Source organism: Vollenhovia emeryi, unplaced genomic scaffold (assembly GCF_000949405.1).
Source record: "Vollenhovia emeryi isolate VEMERY1.0 unplaced genomic scaffold, V.emery_V1.0 DF939150.1, whole genome shotgun sequence".
NCBI lineage: Eukaryota > Metazoa > Arthropoda > Insecta > Hymenoptera > Formicidae > Vollenhovia > Vollenhovia emeryi.
The window spans coordinates 1578092-1600287 of NW_011967216.1; the positions used below are offsets into that span (position 1 = coordinate 1578092).

The 22196-nt window shown below is 36.3% G+C and overlaps 1 protein-coding gene across 1 annotated transcript in view; it reads left to right on the forward strand.

Annotated features, from left to right (window-relative positions):
* The window catches only part of LOC105565636 (collagen alpha-1(XXII) chain), a 248581-nt gene that overhangs the window by 194662 nt on the left and 31723 nt on the right, over positions 1 to 22196 (forward strand). Inside the window, exon 5 of the mRNA XM_012018998.1 lies at positions 9810 to 9881. Coding sequence (XP_011874388.1) covers positions 9810 to 9881 — 72 coding nt within the window. The remainder of the gene's footprint in view (positions 1 to 9809; positions 9882 to 22196) is intronic.

Below are 22196 nucleotides of genomic sequence, written 5' to 3' on the forward strand. Positions count from 1 at the left end.
CACCCGCGCTAATTACCATCTAATTGCCTAATTACGGTCGAGTGCTATCTATTTTCAAGCTGAGACAGATTAACTTATTATCGGAAAGGTAATAAGAAACTCATGACTTGCAGGGGGATCCATTAAGTGCGCTCGAAAAGGTTTAATTGCTTTTTTGCTATGACGTCACATTAACGAATGTACACACGGGACAGATATCGTTGCGTCAAATTTGAACGCGATTTCCCGTAGGGGCTGCGAGTCGGCCTACGCCCGGGTGCGTCCGGGCTTATTTTGACTAAATTTATTTTTTAAAATTAAATTACGTTAACTCCGTAATTAATTGTACATACATAAATTAATCATAACGCGCGATATTTGCACATATCGCAAAAGCTACGTGCAATATACACGTGCAAGCGTAGCGCAAACAAACCCGTGCGTAAATCTTCACGCGCGTAATATAAATCAATCACCGCGAAACGCGGGATAGCAAAACAAAAAGATTAGCATGCAAAATATTAGCGGGAAATTGTCACGAACTCGATTACAATCTGCTTGTCCGCGTCGCGTCGCGTTTACCCTGTAATCGAATGCACATAATACGGCGCGGAGATCGATAATCGTGTAACCAATCCCGGCTCTACAATGCTGGGCCCCACGGACCACACACGGGATCTTACGTCTCGGACGGAAAGTAAAGCGGACTGCAGTTCGCCCCGGGAGCTTATTATGTGCTCGCAGCCAATAATAAGCGGTGTGTCAAATACAATGTGGTACGCCAAGGTGGTGCGAGCACCGATACTGTACCTGTCCGCGTCACGGGTAGTCGCAGCGCGCAACCCTCGGACAATTGCATATCAGTCGCGAAACCCGCGGCGCCCCGCCAATTTTGCCGCCGCTAAAGTTCTGACCGTCTTTATGGACGGTTTACAGAACGAGGTTAAGATAGGATCGACGACCGTTGCCGCTATTGTCTTTGCGTACTCACGCTTTCAAACGATTTTCGTGCACTTGTTATCGCACCGGGTGACGCCGCGAATGCGAACCGCGAGCGCGCAACAACATCGACGGCGAGCGCGCTGGCCTCCTTCGTAATTAGCACCAAACGTGGCGTATAATAGCTTCCGCGCGAGACAAACGTTCGAACATGTTATTTCGAAAAACGTATCTAGGTAACGAACGCTTTTGTAAAACCGGGAAAGAAATTGCGCTACATTCGACGAGTGTATTGTGATCTCGTTCAAAATATTCAACAATGCTAAAAGTGGGCTCGATAAACGTCACGAAAACAGTAAGTGTCACGAATGTCTTAAGACGGCGTTTTAACGTACAATTATGAAAAATGTTTCTCGATTCATTCTAAAAGAAAATTCGACACTACACTTTTTTATGAAATATAACGAAAAACGGGACATATTCAGAATAATGTTTATTTCAATATCATGCAATTTTTGTTTGCAATTAAACTTTTCATGGTAAACCCCTTCGAAATTGTTCAAATCTGTTTTAGTATTTTTCGATTAAATGTTATAATATTTGTAATATTTATTCATATTTTACTTTAATAGAGACATTTTACCGTACGAATAATCTTTATATTAAACATAAATCACCCGATGTATTATAAAAGGAGGTATAACCAACCACGTAGCTGCGTAAAAAAGGGGTGCACAGATGGCCTACGTCGTAAAATTCTTAGCGGAAAACGCGCTTTTGATATATCACGCGCGAAATGTGCTTATTTGGAAAACTTCCTTAGCATCGTAATTTGCGGCTGTACATAAAACGTCAAGGGCGCTACGTCTAATTAATACGTGATGTGGAACAAATGTTTACAGTGTAATAAAGTCGGTAACGTGCCAGACACGCCTGGCTAACGTAGATTAGAATTTATCGTGTAATGCTGAAATATGCAGCGTTACGCTGTGGTTGTGCGAATAAAATAATAAAATTGTCTATATTAATCGACGAGATAAAAAAATAATAAAACGCGATATTTGTTAATAAAATAAAATAATACACCAAAACATTCGTTAAAAAAGTTTTGTTTTTAGTCGTGCTATTAATGTCATTGGATAAACAACTGTGTCTTTCGTCATATTACTCGTTAATAGTAATTCAATAAGTAAACGTGTTAAAAACAAGCAGGAACTCTCTTAAAGTCAATCAGTGGATTCTCACTGAAGAGCCGTGAATAGTCACTAATCATAGTCAGAAGTATGATATAGCACTGCTTTTCAATTTCCCTAAAGTCAATCAGTGATAATTGATTTACTTTAGAAATAAATAAGGCGATGTTATTTTATCCCGTTTATTTAAAACTCTATTTTTAAATGCTATATTTGCCGTTTTAAGAGATTTTGATTTAGCTTGTTTAAAAAATTAAAATATATGTGAGAGCAGTAGGTCATATACTCGTATAAAGCTTTCCGATTATAGCTTATGGTTCTTGACTTAACAATTGATCTTAGCATCAGCCAGCAGCAATATGGAATTCAATACGTAAATATATTATTATTTGCAAATGTTTTACAACTTTAGGATATGTATAGTCTCACAAGAGAATAGGTATATATGTATATATACTTTGAATATGTGTTATATTCAAAATGAGTGACATCAAAGTGGCTTTAAAAAAAATAAAGAGAAGCTTGAATAACAAATGACGTAAACGCTATCGATAAGGCAAGATAAATTTGATATTCCCAACGGAATACAATCACTACGCCGTTTCCGGTAGTCTATCGTCGGTCGAAATCGAACCTTACGCATTTGCCCGTGTTCTATCGGGGCATTGACGAACACGCGTTCATTAACATGCAACGATACCCGCGTCTATCTAGTCACGTAGGTTTAACTATCCGACATGTCTGGCCAGACATCGGCATTCACCACAACTTTCTCTTAATACATTTGCTTAATTCATTTAGCCACGCGGGTAACGTGTATACTGATAGAAAATTCTTGGATATTCAACATGAAAAGTCAGGTTTTATATTCATTTCGGTACATTTCAGTATTTTCTGTATTCAGCAGAAACATTTTCATCGATGTTCATTAAATGGTTAATTTTAACGTACTTATTCTGGTAAAGGAGTTAATTTAATAATAATGTTGTTAGTTACTCATGATTAATTAATCTCATTAGTTACTCGTTCCGTTTTAAATGTAATCTTTCTTTAAATTTTAGCTGCGTTTCTCCAAGCAAGAATTTACCGGTTATTTACACATATATTAATTATTGAACGGTAGCTATGGCTAACTGCAATATTTCTATTCTATTTAATCAGACATTTTTTTAAAAAGAATATTGTTATGTTTATACAATATCCAAATAAAAATAAAGTGTGAGAACAAGATCGGCCCCATTTTTTTCGCACTCGATTTTGATCACAAAGTAGCAAAGTACCAAACATGATGCCAAACGAAAGGTCTCGTCAAGATGATCGCAGATATCTCAGAGTGTACCTATTTAACGTTCCAGAGATATCGGGTTCTAAAAATTACCAGGACGTAAGCGATGAAGCCGTCTGGACAGACACCAGTCATTTGTTTGGAATAGAATGAAAACTTTGGAGCCCGATATCTCTGGAACGTTTAACAGGTGCACTCTGAGACTGGCACATCTGTAATCAGCTTGACGAGACCTTTCATTTGGTACCTATTTTGTGATCCAACTCAAATGCAAAAAAAATGAGACCATTTGTCTATGGACATTTATTCTCACTCTTTCTATTAAAAAAAAAATCTTATATGCATATACACATGCATCAAAGTAAGTTCATAGAATCTTACGTTCTGTATAATTTACAATGGCTCTTCAGAATTTATATTAATTTTGAGTCCAGTTGTATGTTATACTTGAAAAAAGAGCTTCGTTCTAATATTTATCGGTATTATTTTCAATAACGTATATGCAGCCGAAATATCGTCGCAATTGTATCACTTCTTGAATCAACGAATTGCACGCTTTTTATTAAAAAAGAATTTAAATGCCTTTTATTAGATTTGACATAGAAGCACTCGATGCGTTTTACATAAAAGCTGTCCACTCGATCCTCTCTTTCAGCCTCATCCGGTATCCTAAATGCGAAATCCGAGATTAATCCGGTGGCGCTGACAAAATTCGCGGATTAAATCGCTCCGATTCGGTAATCGAAAAGTGACGAGGAGATATTCGACTGGCGAGATTTAATGGACAGACGTCATATATCGTGTCAAAAATGCGTGCGTCGAACTAATGCCCCGCTGTATCCTGAGATTCAAAAGCGGACAGGATCAGAGGTTTCAAAGAGAGAAATGTAGACGAAACGGGATGTAAGCTTCATTCATATCTCGCGACGCTGTCGGAGCAATACAGAGGCATTAGTTTACCTGCAAAATTATGTGTTTAAGAGGATCAAGCATAGAATGTTGTGTCTTGAAGACACACGCCGAGGAATTAATTACGACAAACACTAGAAATAAGCACTAGATGACTGCTTTCCTTTTTCCTCCTTCCCCTTATTCGCAATTATAATTAACAGAATTTATGCAATCTATGAACGAATCCTCTAAACGCTGCCTGACAACAAGACACTGCTTCAACCCTTTGAACCCATACATTTTTCTATTGAACTATTTTTTGAGAAAACTTTGTATACAAGGGTTTTTGAGTCGCTGATTACAAATCCGTTATCAGATCTTCATAATTTCAAATGGCGAATTCAAAATGGCAGAATTCAAAACTTAAGAGAATAACATCATTCAACTGTAATTCAACTATGCTAAGAAACATTATTTAGATATTATTAGGACCCATGGAATCTAAATTCCAGTTGAAAATTCTTATAGAATATAAAAATAGCACAAAATTTGCCGATTTCAGATTCTTATTTATGAAGTGTTATTTTCGAACTGTACACCTGATCCATAGATAGCGAGTTTTTAATGAAAACATCGAATTTCGTAGTTAGCGACCTAAAAAGTCCTTAAGTAATGTAATCAAACGAAAATGCTGAGAGACTTGAAAAATTCACGTACTTTGCATCTTCCATTTTGGGTCGGCCATTTTGAATTTAAAAAATCTGACATCAGATTCGTAATGAGCGACCTCGAAAACTCCTTTGTACCAAGTTTTCAAGAAATAATCTTTAAAAATTTGGTCAATAATGAATTTTTCTAAAAAAATTGCTGTTTTTTCATATTTGTTTATTTATAAAACTTTTACAATAAAGACTACTCAACTTTTTTGTGTTCTTTCATTGCTAAGTTATTCAAAAAAGGTGAAAAAACCTGACCTAAATGCGTTAACTAGAAATTAAATGGCCAACAAGTAATGAAGTTGAGGTGGTAACGTGGGTTACCACCATGCTTCAAAAGGTTAAGTCTAATTTGTATGACAATTAAAATGAAAAGTTAGAACAACAGAAAGCTATTGGTTCTATTATATTGAAAGTTGGTCTTTAAATATTATACTAAATAGTAGCTCTTTTAAATTAGTCCAAATTAAAAATAAAAACTAATTTAGTTACGGAAGACTAGAATTATTAACGTCATATGGGTAGTATGCGTGAGTAGCATGCGTAAGCATTGAAAATATGTTTATCTTGATTTCGGTGGACTAAATTAGCGACACCTAAGTAAACGCTTCTATGTATTGGTTTAATCATTTAACGCTTAAGTAGCAATCAGTATTGTTTAACATAATACAGTTTGAAATACACGTACGTAAATCATAATTTGGGTTAATTTGGGCATCGCGAGCGCTGGTACTTCTCGTACTAACCGAGGGAAACATTACAAACTGACATTTACAGTCGCGATCAATTATATGTGTAACATTAAAACGTTCTCTTCCGTGCGAATATTTTACTTAGCGCCGAAATTAACCTATTCGTTACCGTCGTTCTCCTGCCGAGCATAAATTTTCGTTTTACTTGAAGGAAACGGTCAGAAATTTAACTATCGATAATTGAACATTTTTATAACATGCAAATTCTACAGATTTATTCCTGTTCTATTTTCTAAATTCACGCTGCCAATCGTCATTTATTTTCAATTTAGACTAATCAAATTTCACGACAACAATAACAATTGATCAATATCGATGGAAAATAGCAATAACCTGTTTTTAAAATAAGAGTACGAAACAAATAATGTAGATTCATTCCAGAAAGATCTTCTGTATAACTTTCGATCATTTAGAAAGAATAGAAAAAATAAAGAAGACTAGATAAAATTGACCAGTAACATCGACATAATTTTTCCGAGGTTACTTATAGCACTCATTGATTAAGAACATTTCGAAACTAAAGATCTATAGATAATCTATAAGATAATAATAGCTCAATTAACCTTAAAATTAATTAAGGTTATCTTCGAATTAATTAAGATATTATTATCCATCGTTAGGTCACTCAATAACGCTTGGCCAATATAAAAGATAGAATTCTTAAAATCAATATTCGTAGAAAAGTTTTTAAGTCTTGTAAGTTTTTAGCAGGTAATGAGTTAAAATTAAGGATAGAAGCATCTTCTGCTACATCCTCTTCCGAAGGCAACGACCGTGTATTAGTAAATTAAGAATCTCTGACCGACTTTACTCATATATAAACATTTAATCTGTAGCCAGCTTATTGTCCGCATTCATCACAATAAGTTACGATATTACGACCTCAAATATGAGGGCTATTTGTAACTGAAGGAGTTACGGTAATTCCATCGCTAAGTTTAGAACTGATGCGGGCGCGAGTTAAGTATTTAAGACGCTGTTAAAGTTTCACAGACTTTCCCGTGGACTCGCTACCTTGGGCTTTTTGAAGTGAGCAGCTGGCAAGGAGCTCTGCTATATATAAAGCACGTTCAGGACACATACGCCTTCTCTTTCTCTTTCTCCTTACTCTTTTTAGTTTGATATGCCCGGAAAATTTTTCTAAATATTTGATCGCGCGGCCCAGTCTGGATTTTACAAGCCGTACAATAATCCTCGCGGTGTACGCCCTCAGCTAACTCAATTCCCCTCTTTCTCTCCTCGTGCTCTAATAACTCGACGAAAATTAAGCTTATTCTTGTTATCTCTGCTCTCAATCCGCGCACTACGGACTCCTTTCGCGCGCGTAGGATTAAATTTGTCTAACTCCAGTCGAGAACCGCATATTCTTTCTACTTAAGCAAAATAATTGATGTTGACCTAATAAATTAAAGAAGAATATAATGAAACATTGGCCTCAACTACTAAAAGAAATAATATCATAAAGTAGACTTTCTTTATATATGTCTGCTTCAAACATATTATTTTTACCATAAGCTCAACATCGACGAAAATTTTTTATGAAATAAAAATATTAGACAGAAAGCTGATCCTCAAAATTTAGATTATCACAGCTATGTATCTGATTACGACGCTAGAAATTGTTCAGCTGACACCAAAATAACTTTCTTGTGATATTCTATTTACTATAATTTTATGATGCAAATAATGCTATTATTTTTCTTGGTTTCTAAATGAAACAGTAAATGTAAAATTATTTGTTATTAATAATCATTATTGTAAATATTGTTTTTATTTATTTATGCACAGAGAGAGAGAGAGAGAGAGAGAGAGAGAGAGAGAGAGAGAGAGAGAGAGAAAGTTCAATCAAGTCTATTCTTTTATGCCATGCATAATTTTTCGAAGATTGCTGCAACAAAATTTATGAGTTCTGAAATATGTATGAGTTTTCGCTTCCGATGTCATAATCAAACATCATTGCTGTGACCAGTTTAGAATGTGAACGCATAGCGAATTTTATTTTCGAAATGAATAAGATGATACAATAATACTTGCAACATTGTATTTTGTTTTCACAAATTTTATATTGCCGTGCAGTACACAGCAACAATTGATTTTATTAATATTAATGAATACGATATAGATACGCATATATGTATATAATTTCCGTCTTTTGTACTTTCAACCCAAAATTAACAGCGAGATAATAGAATAACCAAAGAGCGTCAGTTACTGTAGTTACTGTTTGTATCACGTCAATTATTTCAGTACAGTAATATTACTAACATTACTAATATTAATATTTATAGAATTTTTTAAATATTTTCCTCGCGCGCTCTTTTAAAATTTGATCTCAATATACATATATTCCATTCACGGCGTTTTCACGCGTAACAACGTCCATTAATTTGTTAAACACTCCTACATCAAGCACGTTTATCAGGATAAATGCCAAAAGGATTATCTAATATGTACGTATCGAAAAACATGCGATTTTAGATATTACGTATGCCGAAAATACAAACGACTCCCACAGGCAGATACTCTCCCCCTCTCTCCCACGCTTTATAGCAGGCTTTAACTTCCAAGATGACTAACATGCTGTAACGCAGTCAACCTCAGTCATCTCGCGCAGAACGTTCGCAGCGGAAGGTAGTCAGAAGTCGAAGAAAATCAATCGCGATCGAAATCATTATCGCGTAATGTTCGACACTTTTCTATTACACCGCGACTCTCTATGTACGTTGCTGTGAAAAACTTGGTCCCAAATTGTTTTTCGCTTCTCGAAGATTAAATTTTGTTGCCCTACCCGTGGAATAGTGTTCAATGATTAAATAATTGTTTAAACCCTAACACAAAGAACTCAATTGAGTTAAAAAAGTTTTCCAGTTTAAAAAGTTATTTATAACGTTTGAGTTTTTAGCTTGCGGTGCGAAAACTCGCAAAGTTATAATAATCTCGTTTGCAGTATGGCTAAAGTCATGTGTATGTTATCCGTATGATAATATATTAACAACTTTGGAGCATGTTTTAATCTTCCACAGTTGTATGAAATGTTATGGAAAAAAATTCCATATTCTTTCTCAGAATTTCAAAAGTTTTATTATTTGCATCTGTAATAGTTAAACATTGATATAATAACTCGTTGCGCTGCATTTTTGTCCCCCTTGACGAAATTTTTATCAACGAACTAGATAAGTATATAGACGAACATTGGCCGATATAACCCGAAGCGACTTTTCAACTGTACAAATCCGCGGCAGTTGTTTCGTGAACGAAAAAAGTATTACGACTGCAGCCGACTAACACGACCGGTGGGAAAAAAAAGAAACAAGCTTTTGCACCGACCGAAAACCGTAAAATGCACCGTAAAGCGCGTTACTGCGGGCCATTTAGAAAGATCGATCGATCTCGTGAACACTTTCAGAATGATCGATGCACCGTCCCAGTATGCCGGTTCCTTTTTCCAAAATAGAAGACTGGAATCGTTGCCTGTGCGGAGATAAATCACCGATTTTCTCCAGTAGTGTGTATTGAAAAATACGGGAATCATAAATTGTGGTAATCTTGATAATATACAAAGTTGCAGAGAGAATATATTATTTATCATCGTGCGTGTATTTAAAGAGTCACTATTCTTTATATTTATCACTGGGAGATATCACAGCTACTGTCACCGGTCGTCACGCGCGTCAGGCATTTTTGATCGAATTAACATTTCACTTCTTGATCGCTTCATTAAAAACCTAAACGTCGCGACTCAAGAAATACGAAATGCGTCAATCTTATCTAATATGTGATTTACAGTATTTCTCTATAAATCGACGATAATCTTTTTGACTGCAAACCCTCTTAATACACGATAAAATATAATACAATGGTCGGATAATGTATTATTATTTCTTTAAAATCTGATATCTCATAAAAGAGATAAAAGTGCTTTAATGGAAGCTTACGAACAGTGTTCCTTACGAGAGGAGGAAAGAAAAAGGAGCAGAAACGAAACTCGTGAAACAAGACAATGAACCCTATATGTCGTACAATAGTCTACTATTTCCTGGCTATTTATTTAAAGGGTTTGCTGCAATCTTTGAAGTTATACGCCGGCCATCCTCCGGACCTTGTAAAATGCACAGCTGATTTTTACGTAAGTACATTTTGTTTCTATACGTATAATTTTCTTTATGTATAATTTTCAATCAAAAATATCAAATATATTCGTTTGAAAATATGGCTATTACAATTGTTATTCCAGTTCACAAATTATGTTATAAATTAAATCTAATTTGTGACTCAGAAATATACATGCCACTTTTCTCTTATTTTCCTTTCATTATAATTTAATTGCATAATGTATATTTTTGAAATTTCAGAAAAATAAAAAATCCATATTAAATATCATAAAATCATATAAATATAATTTCATAATATTTAACATAAAATGTTACTAAAATTTTCTGTTGGCAAAAAGGTGCCTGTATAAGTTCTTTCTAAATAGGATATAAAATAATGTTGCATAATACAAAAGAAAATCCAAGTTTATCAATGTATCTTCGCACAGACAGAAACTGTCTATTAGCAAATAAAGGTAATCTACGACATGTGATATCGGCAAAGACATCGGCGTAAAGCCACTTTGTTGCTTGATTATGGATGCTTGCGTCCGTGATTATCGTACGGGATATCCTCGACAATTTTCGAGGTCTGATTTCTCCATAGCTCACCTGTGCCACCCGGTGGGGTCGGTGGATACCCCTTGCGGGCAGCAATGCGAACGGATCGCGGTGAGTCAGCAACGATAAATCGAGCGATTTATGAAGCGGCACGGCCAACGACCATTCTCGAGGAATAATGTCGGGATCGATCCACGACGTTGAGGCGGGTCGTCAGAATTTTTAGACGTCCATCAGCCTTGTTAATTGTCTCGAACAAGAGTCGGGACGCTCTTTTATATGGCGTGATGATTAAATCAATTCTCGATCGTAGCACTGAACCACTTAGAACGCGAAGATGTTCTTGGAAAAATATTTTAAATATGCAATCTTTTCGTCTGTTGAGCGAAATACTTTGCGAAAAGATTTGTCAAAAGTTATATCGCGAATTTTATTATACAGGGGTGTAATTATTTGAAGAGTTATAATTTTTAGATTCCAACATATCTTTCGCCTTTATTAATTTTAAATTAGGTATTTGTTATTAAATTTACTTTCCTACATTGATTTTTGGCATTATAAAATTTTTGTATATAACAGTTTAAAAAATAAAGATTTATAGATTGTTTTCCAGTTACATGTACTTTATAATACCAATATTTTCTGAATTATAGGCGAAAAATATGAGAACAAAGAACTTTTCAGAAATTATATGGCTATACAACTTTTCTCCTAAGCTTAAAATTAATTTTTAATTTGCTAACAATCTATTAATAAGCTTGAGCTTATTCTGCGATACAGTAAAATACTAAATTATATAAAAACATCTGCTTGACAGATAAATTCTATTGCAAAGTATCATAAAATCACAGATAGTTTTTCCAACAAACGCATTTACTAAAGTGCTCAGCGAAGCCTGTTTACATTAATTATCTGCGGTATCTCTCACAATTTCCTTGATAACTTTTATCGGACAGGGCTAATTTAATCGATCACGCAAAAAGCTATACGGCTAATTAGTGTCACACTTTTTACGCCCATTTTACTATCTAGATATACACCATGGCCATTAGCGGTATTACAAGATCACATCACAGCTCGATAAATTACTGTACCATTACGTAAGAGAATGTGATTTGTACATAACATTTTTACGCAATTTATCGAGAGACAATCTGTTAATTTTCCGCCCGAACAATGTAATGCGTTTTTAAATATCCACAAATTAATAAAGTAAAAAAACTACATATCGCTCTTACACAAGAAAAGTGACACGAGTAAAAATTATGAAGAAGCAATACGAGATTTTGTGTTTTTATAATTTACCAACTCGAAAACGTGTATACTTTTATCTAGAAAAACATCATAAGAATAGTTCTAAAAATACATTTATTATTTAAATGCAATGTTAATATAATAATCTGAAAATTTTTAATCGTTCTATAAAACTGCTGTTTTTTACTTATGTCGCTGTTATCAGACGAGATATACGGGCTTCCTATCTTTATCTTTTAAACAGTAGCCGATTTTTCTACGCAAATTTGATGCGATGCTATTTTTTTTTACTTTTTTTTTAGTTCTTAACGTTCAGTATTCTAATTAAGTGACACGTGAAAATTCCGTTTGCGTATAAAATCCATTTAGAATTAAATAAAGAACGAGGATTTATTATCTTTATTTGCATTGATGAAAGTTACTTCGCGAAAGGCCGTTTAATTTCAATCGTTTAAAAAGAAAGTCCTGCCAGTTTCATAAGAACTTTTTTCTCACTTAAGTATTCTTAAACACAATGAGAAAGTTTATATATGTAGTTCGTTTTTCTCTCAGCGCGCCATATATATAAGTACTTTTTTCTACAAATTATATTAAAACTGCCAAGTTATCCCATCCAAAAATTTCTGCGAGTTTTTACATAATCCCTTTGGAAATTATGCAAAGATTTCAATAGCGCGCACCGTAAGCGCGCACAATATTTTCCCACGTGTAATCACAGATTTCTACAGTTATAAATTTTTTTTTCCAGATGAAATCTCTCTGGAAATTTCTCATTCGTTATAATGTTACCGTGGTAATCGCCCGAATCGGAATGCCACGACCTCGAATTCATCTCGATGTAGATTCGTCCGTTCATTAGTTTCGCCGTATCTCGATCCGCGAGATCACGAAATTTAGAAAGCGAATATTTTGTGTTTGCATGTTTGAAAAGAAATTAATCTAGCATGACGGCGACGTTTATTCGAATCAATCCATCGACTATCACGGATCTCATTAAGATTTATTCAGAGAAAAAGAATTCGACATAGCCCGTTGTAAATTACAAAGTCTAAAATTTCAAGGGAAAGTATCATTTTTTTAAGACGACGCTCCTGTTTCCCCATCGATTTCTTTCCTTTAGCGCATGCAAAACACAAAGATGATAGCAAAGACTCTGTACTCGATAACTTCGTTTATCGCGTATTATTGTAGTTTCGCGATCGCATTGTCGATAATTAAATGCTGGCGCGTAGCCGAGCATTCGGTGCCTGCGAAAGCAGCAGTAAAAATGCATTACATTTAGACGTAATATTCCTGTCGTGACATTTTTTCCGCTTAAAATAAAACTCGGTCGATCAACAATTAACTTTTTAATAGCACTGTCGCAAAAGCATTAAATTCACTATTTCATGCGCTGACCCATCTGACTGAAATGTATCGAAAACTAATTGGGCTTTTTCGATAGATTAACGTGCTTCATCAACTATGCGATCGGGAAAATTTGTAATACGCAAATAAAGCGTTGAACGCAACTTCATTCAGTGTCTCTTAATCCCGTCGTTTTATAAATATCATTGATCATTCATATTGAAATTCTCGTGCGCGTGCTATTATAGGTGTATTATTTATTTTTATGAAAATAGCGTACGGGGGAAAATATTCAAACAAATATTTTCAGAATAATACATAATAATTGTATAGCAAAAGCAAAAAGTTATTTATACGAAACCAAATTAGAATAAGTTCCCATTTCAATCGCTCTACAAGAAAAAAATATATACTATATGTATATGCACGTGTACGTATGGTTTGAAATTATTTCACATGCATTTCAGCTGATCGTAAATAAGCACGTGACTATTAGTAGGCGCGAAAATGTGTATTTGCAAAAATGCTGTTATTTCTCTATCGTGAATTTGGGCGCGAATCGGACGCGAGTTCTAAATAACGGATCAAACATTCCGGCCTTGTGCGGGACCGGCATGTGTGGGAAGTACAATTTGTCTGTGCCGACATGCCGTCGGAAAAAAAATAGTTTTCGATTGAATTTAATGCTCCACGCTGGGTGCGTACACTCCAATCAGCCGGAGTATCAAAGAGCGGACCGAGGCAACCGATAAACTATCAAGAGCGAAAAGAAAGGGAGGGTGGGAACGGACGAAGACGAAAAAGGCACGCGGTCGAAGAGCGATGAAAAAATAATGAAAAGAAAAAAGAGATTTCGTTGTAGAGAAAACAAATGTATACCTAAATGTTTCGCGCTAATTCAGTTTTCAATTAAACGATAGCATTCTTCGACCGATTAATCGTCGATCAATAGACCTATTCCTATTCGATCGATATGTGGCAATGTATCTTTCGAGAAGCTCTTTCTTCGACTTTACGTTTTTTCACTGTCCCGCAATCGGCTTACTCGCAATACGAACAAACATCCGCGTTACTTGAATAAAATGTATCGCGTTGAACGACCAATCCCGCGTCTTTATTTGCCGGCAATTTGTAATCGTCTGTTCAATTAATCGAAATCGTCTAGTCCAATTCATTTACCACAAACCACTCGCGTCATACTTTTCAACCCTCGATTAGTGCCCAAGTAACAAAATGAATGATACGTAGAAGATCTACCGCGCCAATTTTTATCGCGATACAGACATCTCATTTCCTTCATTACAGCGATAAACCCACGCTCCGCGCTAGGTTGGAGCCAATGGTTTTGTTATAAATAAGCCAACCTTAACCGTGTCCAATTTATACGCGTCCCTCTTAAGGGCCCGATCCGCGATATATACCATAAATATCCTCCTTATTCCCCTCGCTCCCGTCATTTTCCAATCTCTTGCCACTCGTGTTATACGGTAACGCGATAATACCGCTTTATACACGGTAACATGAAGGATATCCAAGTCCCACGTTTTCATTGTACGAAACGTCGAGACGCGCATAATAAAGTATCATTTCACCAGCAATTATTGTACTATCGGCGAATAGGAAACAAATCTTGAAGAACATAGAGCTTCCTTGTGCTTCTTACCGAAGATACTGTAATGAGAAAGTATCCACGAAAAAATAAAAATGTTGAAAGATATACGTAGCTTCCGTGTTTTCCACGAGATATCTCATAATGAGATAAAAAGTTGCCCGTAAAATAATATCTAAGTGGGGCCATTTGCGAGATGCTCATTTCCTGCATTTTTCTAACGATGAGTTATCGAGACATGTATAACGAAATACACGGACATAATTCAATTACATTATACGTAAATATTATCCTGTCTCTCTCTCTTTACCACTCAATGAATAAATCGATATTAAGCTCCATAATATTATATATAATCTTCCTTATATAATATATATTTTAGAAAAAATACTTTTATGTAACAGTGTAACATACAGCTTTTTTCGATAGCATTTATAATAAATTACGAGAAATCCATACGTCATAAAATATCGTTTACTGTATGTCATAAAATAAAAAAACGAATGAAAACAGAGTAGTCACTTCGATCAATTACAGTTTTACCCGGTTTTTTTAATCGAATTACTTTTACTTGTTTCTCGGATTGTACGAGAATGGGCTTTTGTTGTTGGTTTAGCGCGGAACATATTCACGATGAACGTTTTGTCTTTCACTACAAAGGTGCAGGATTACTCGCGTTCTTAAATTTCTTCTGTAAACGGAATAGGTTTGGTCGATGATGACTGGGTATCGATGTACAAATCGCAGTGGTCAATTTTACAATACAAAGCAAGTATTCTTGTGCTGCAATTTTGTGCACGAGTTTCGAAATTCTTTTTGGTGGATATTAAATTTCACACTCCTTTCTCTTATCTCTCCAATAATAATAAAAATATGATGTGATTTTAAACATTACATACTTAGTACCCTATGTACACAATCTCTTTTCTTATTAATATTTGCAAATTCAAAAATATTAATAAGATTTATGATTTCAGTATAACAATAAGTTTAATGACGTATACAATGCTTTTGAATCCAGTTTTAAATTTTAAAAATTACATTACATATATTACAAAAATGTAAGGATTGTCTATTGTTCATTCATGTTTAATGCTAAAAACTTTTCGTAATAACTATAATTTTTATATAATTAAGAATTGTTAATATATTTTTGTTACGTTTACAAGTCCTTTACAAGTTTCGTTTTAATTTTATTAAGCCCAAGAGTCAGAATCAGTCCGAAGGGATATGCATCTACGTACCGACCTCGATTCGAACTTGTTGCATTAAACAAGCCTCACTGCACTGTCCATAGATGCATCGAAAATAGCAATCAACCACATCAAAGACGAAACTTCGCACGTATAAGCCGAATTCCAGCATAGCGGGACCTGAATTTCGTGGGGTCGGACTGGCAATTGCTAGGGCTTAAAACACATCTACGAACCTTCACACACGCGTGGACAATATGGGACAAAAGGGGAATGTATTATGACGTGTTGAGATGTATCGACCTAGTTTCGATCGCGACCAAAATAAAAGTAAAGTGTCTAACTTACATACACATGACCTAATTATGAGTTTCTTTAATCGGGTGTCAGAGTAAAATACAAATGTAAGAAATAACGTTATGCAAAATGAAACGCGAGAGATTAACAAATATAAATTAAATCAAAAATTACGACACAACTCGACGATCAGTATTTTTGATGAAATAACGTAATATCGAATTATAACGTAATAGCGATAAATTCCCTCTCCGAACCGAATAATCTCTAAATTAATTTAACCGAGTAGTAAACAAACGAATATAAATTCACACATTTGACTAAGAATATAATCACCAAATATTTATTGCATCAGTCTATATCATGCAATCGTTAATAAAATAAACAACTTGCATAACTTTCCACCCCTTTTAATCTACTTGCAAATTTCCCGTTTTTTTTTTACGGATTTTGGTCGACACTATCGACCATTTAAAGAGCTCTGCAATAATACCGAAACAGAGCCGTTAACGTCGAATTTATTAGATAGAATGACGCGGTCGATAATTACCATGCCCGATACGTTTCTGTGTCTAAACAACAGAAGGCCGTATCCTTTGGAACATGCCGTTAATCATGCGATCCGCCCTAAAGTTTGCTTAGACTCTGGCTCCCGATTAAGTAAAGAGGTTACGAGAATATATAGGCGAATCCTGACACGTGATCGTTAAGGTTTCAAACGGCACGTAGAAGATGGTTTCGACGTTGAAACCACGGTAATTATCCAATCCCGAAGAACATACACGAGCTGATACAATCTCGCAAATCTTGCATACGTCTACTGTCGATATGAGAATAGCGCCGGCTATAAATCACGCGACACGCTCATCTCGTGCCGTGTACGAAATAATGTTTCGCGCTTTATTTGAATACTTCTGGCTTGTACGAGGTGGTGTTAGCAGCCGAACTTAATGTTATTGGCGAAAGGAAATATCGGTGAAAAACAAGAACGATTCAATAAATGCGGACAGCGGAAACGGCAGTGATTGGAAAATTCGCTGCTAAAAATTCTACTGGAAATATGCGTACTCGATATAACGACAAGATAAACATTTCGGAAACGTTTGGAAAACCGATGCGCAGCGCGGTCCCCGCGTATTTTTACAATAAACGACCGGATTGCTTAAAAAATATAACCAGTACCAATGACAGATATAGCACAGATACGGGACGACATTTTCTACGCTTGTCCACGGATCAATTATTCGCGTCTTCGCTTTACTTCTACATCCACTTATTCAATTGCTCTAATTATTGGATTTATTGAAAATATGTTGCAGTGGCTAAGTAATCGAAAGTATAAAGCTTCAGAGATTTATTCGGAATTATACACATTTATACATCTATTATTAAATAAATGCGCAGAGTGCAAATGATATGTACAAAATGAGTCATTAATGGATAATCAATCCAAGTGCGCTCTTCTGTAAATAAATGCTAACGAAATCATGAATGAGATAAACCCCGAAATCAGTCTTCTTATACATAATGCTAGCTGTGATTAAAAACAATTTTCGAAATTATGCCTTCAGTACGTTATTCTTGTAATGCTAATAAAATTTTTATTAATGCCAGGAGGGATTATATGTATATTTTTTTCATGCATTATCCTGCGTTTATTTCAAACGAGAGCGAGAGAGAGAGAGAGAGAGAGCACTTTTAATGATATCATTAATTGACGTAGTAATGAACGTTGTGCCCTCCTGATAAAATCCGAAATAAATCATTCATTAATCGCGTTCGCTCGCTAGCCAGAAGCTGCCGCTTCGATATGGTAATTAAGAGTTGCCCCCGGGCGCGATTTAATTCGGCGAAACTCGGCTGATCGATTCGCATCAAGCGGAGACCGGAATTTATCGGCACTTAAACTACCCTTTTTTTTTTAATTTTCGACAGTTACGCGCGGTGCTCGTTAAAGTGTTGGAAATTCCCGATAATGGTACCGCGAACGATCGAGTCAACCGCCACGACCGGAGGCACGAACCGTTAAAAATTTTCAGCAAAGGTCTGATCGCTCCTTTTCTTTTGTTTTAAATAGTCCGAATAATTTAATCGCAAAATTAATGAATGCTCGCGCGACGGTATCACGAAACTTGCTCCATAAAGTCTCTCCCCGTGTGTTTTACGCGAAGAGAGGGTCTCGCGGAATAACATCTCCTTTCCCTGCGGCCGGCGTGACTTAACGCTTAACGTCGCGATAACACTCGTGATTTTATCACTTAATTTCCGCGCCGAAGAAATACCTCTATTCGCACGCCCGCCCGCGCGCTCTCGCGGGTCGACCGTAACGTGAAATCACGACCGTAATATGGCACAGCGCCGTCGCTGAAATTGCCGGGACATAAACACGCGGAGCGACACGTAAATCAATAAAGCGTAAACGTCTGCCAAAGAATCGTAAAAACGCGCCTCGCCGCGCCGGTCCAGCGCGATCCGTCGGCGACGGGATCTAGGATTTTCAATCTTACCGGATCGATAATCGGAGTACTCTCGAGAACGACGGGAGACCCGCCAGGGGATGTAAGAAACGCGTCCCGTCATTCTCGCGCATCATCCACTGAAAATACGGGGATTCTTTCACGTACCTGGGAAATGGAAATGGACTACCGATGTTGGATAACAGGCGGCCGACTATCCTCGCCAAGTAAAACAAAGTTGCGCGAACGTTATTGAAATCTCGAACAATTCAGCCCGAATGCGCGCTGCCCTTCGACGTCCATTACCCGGCCTTTTCGCTACGAGGAGAAGTATTTTCTTCCAGATATAAGAGATCGCGTTATGAGAAAGTGCATATTTCCAATAGTTATACCGCGGCGGTCAAACTTGTTAAATTAACGTTGATAAATTAAAATTAAGTGCGTTAAGTTGAGACAATAAGGCTCGATTTCACCAAACGTCGCTTAACTTTGATCTTGGTTTAATTCACGCTTGTCTCTTTCTAAAGTGACAATGTTGGAAAGGGACAAAGAACGAGTTAAGCTAAGCTTAAAGTTAAACAACGTTGGTGAAACCGGACCTAAAAAAGTTATTTTAAACTTACAATTAGATTCCGATGATATATATTCAGTCTTTTCTCTCAAGTATCGCGGGTTCTCGAGTCATTAATTAAAAAAGCTGTTCGTATAACATTTCTTCTCTCTATACAATATCTATCACAATAAATTATTTAATTACTGCTATCCTTACTTGACTTTAATCGTTTTCCTCGAATGATAAAGCCGTTTGAAACGTGAGGATTACAAAAACACAGCAATGCAAGATATTAAATTCGCGGAGGAAAGGAATTGCTTGTCGATACGAAGACCAATTTCTCCGATGATAAGCACATTTATCTTGATCCCTAGTCCGGCGCGTCTTTTATCGCGACACAAATCTTGCGGTTAATATCGCTTCTCTCGTCGACTCTCGCGAGTTATGAGTTTTCCCCGCTCATCTTGCCAAACAACCATAAGAAAAGACGACGCCGGTATTTTTACCTAAGTATTAACCGCGGAACGAAGGGGGGAAAAACGGCGGTGCGTAGTGAGAAGGAACGGCAGTGTATTCCCGCAATCTCATTCAAGTTTCAGAGAATTTTTGGTGACATGAGACGAGTGAGAGTACACTCGCGGCACACGCTCGACGGGAATTGCCCGGAAAGCGGAACAACAGTACCGATATAAATCAAATTTCTTCCAGGAATATTGCGACTTCTGAGCGACTTCTGACTTTCTGATGTTCCCGCGCGCGGCACGAAATAAATCGCTCCTAATTCGCTTGCATAGGAAAACGGTCAAAGAATCGCGAGATCTATTTGAACGCAGGCTCCTTTTTACATCCCATTTATAAAAAGGATCTCTTAAAAAATGTTTCTCCAGTTTAAAGCAGCTATTACACGAATTGACAGCCGTATTTTGAATTATTATCTATTACTAATTTCTATCATAATTTGAAAAGTTTTATTTGAAAATCAATTATCGTATCTTGAAAGATATCACGATTTATGAAATATGTTCGTGAACATTAATTTTATTCATATAAAACCACAAAACAAAACGTTGATTTAATCAAGTAGATTAAAAATCACTACTAACAAAGTATAATGGGGGAAAAGAAGTGAGTAAATCTCATATAATGGAGAGAAATGAAGAGATCAAGATTTCAGCGTTGAGGATGGGACGGTCGTGTCAAATTGGCAACGCCCGAGGCGTTTAGTGCGTCGGTGAATCCACCAAAATCCATGCTAATAACGATAATCGAAATTTGGCTACGAAGCACGGGCTCATCCGGTCATGCCGGCCAATTCGCACAAAGACGAAACCGGTGAAAAAAAGGCCCAGCACGACATCGACGGATCGTTACGACAGGGCCGATCGGTATCTCACGGCGGAGGCGTGAAGATTGGCTGATCCTGAGAGCGGCGAAACAAATGGGCGAGAAAAGCAAAGAGACGAAAGTGACGGCAGCGAAATCACGGCGTTACCACCGAGAGAGGTGTGTCGGATCCTCGTGAATTCTAATCATCGAGGGTGGTATTTTCAACACGATACGGCGGTTTATTTACCCGTCAAATTTACGGAACGAATTAAACACGAGGTACACGACTTCTAATTATAATCGGTTAACCCGCGCTAGTTTAATCGAATCTTTGAACAAGAAAATAGCAGGATTAGTTTTAAGCTGTATAATCGATTCCGTACAGTAAATTTGTTTAGCTAGTAAATGGGTAATAAATAGAACAGTACTGTACATTTCTCTCACTGCAATAAGTACTGATTCCGCAACGATTGTATAAAAATAAAAAATGCGAAATGGATAATATTATTACAAAGAGTATGCTTGATATATATTATTTTAATTTGGTCGAATTTCTCTCTCTCTCTCTCTCTCTCTCTCTCTCTCTCTCTCTCTCTCTCTCTGTAATGATTGTAACGTTTAGCCATTTTAATAATGATAAAAAAGAATAAAATCTTGCAATAAGAGACAAACTAAATGTACAGAGTGCACTAAAACGACCGGATATCCTTTTAATAACAGATTCTTTAGAAAATTTCAAGACGAAAATTCTAATATAAAAATGTCGAGGCTATAATAGTTTTTAAATAATAAGCGAGTATATCTCACAAATGATAGGTCTGAGATTTTAGTGATTTTACGCGCTCAGGCACGGCGACATGAAAAGTGATAAAAGTGTTCATTTGACTGTCGCCCGTTTTAGCACAGTAACAACCTTCATGGTGACTGATACTGATCGATCACTTTGACAGCTGCAACACTTTGAAATTACAACACGTTGCAAATTTCTACCTGAATTAAATAAGAAGGGCGACATTCATAGGAACACTTTTATCACTTGTCATGTCGACGTGCTTGAGCGCGCGATATCTCAGGCCTGTCTTTGGTGAAATATACTCGCTTATTATTTAAAAACTATTATAGCCTCGACATTTTTATATTAGAATTTTTGTCTCGAAATTTTCTAAAGAATCTGCGATTAAAAGGATATCCGGTGGTTTTAGTACACCCTGTATGTAGTAAGAATACTTGATGACTAATTTTCGAGAAATTAAACGTGTACTTGTGAGAATATTAAAGATATTCAAAATGTGACTAGTATAACGATTATAAAATACAGGCAGCAGAAAAAATATTATATATATATTGCAAATTAGTAGTAATTATAAAAGAGCAAGTGAGTTAAATTTGTGATAAATGTCACGACGTAGAAGAAGTGAGACTGTTTCTCATTCTTCTGACGATGGCGACGACATTTTAATTTCATGGGACGTTAAATACATTTTCGAAGACGAAAGAGAGAGACGGCAAAAATGAAGAAAGTCTACAATGAGGAGAAAAGGAGAGAAAGAGAGAGGGAGAGAGAGAGAGAGAGAGAGAGAGAGAGAGAGAGAGAGAGAGAGAGAGAGAGAGAGAGAGAGAGAGAGAGAGAGAGAGAGAGAGAGAGAGAGAGAGAGAGAGAGAGAGAGAGAGAGAGAGAGAGAGAGAGAGAGAGAGAGAGAGAGAGAGAGAGAGAGAGAGAGAGAGAGAGAGAGAGAGAGAGAGAGAGAGAGAGA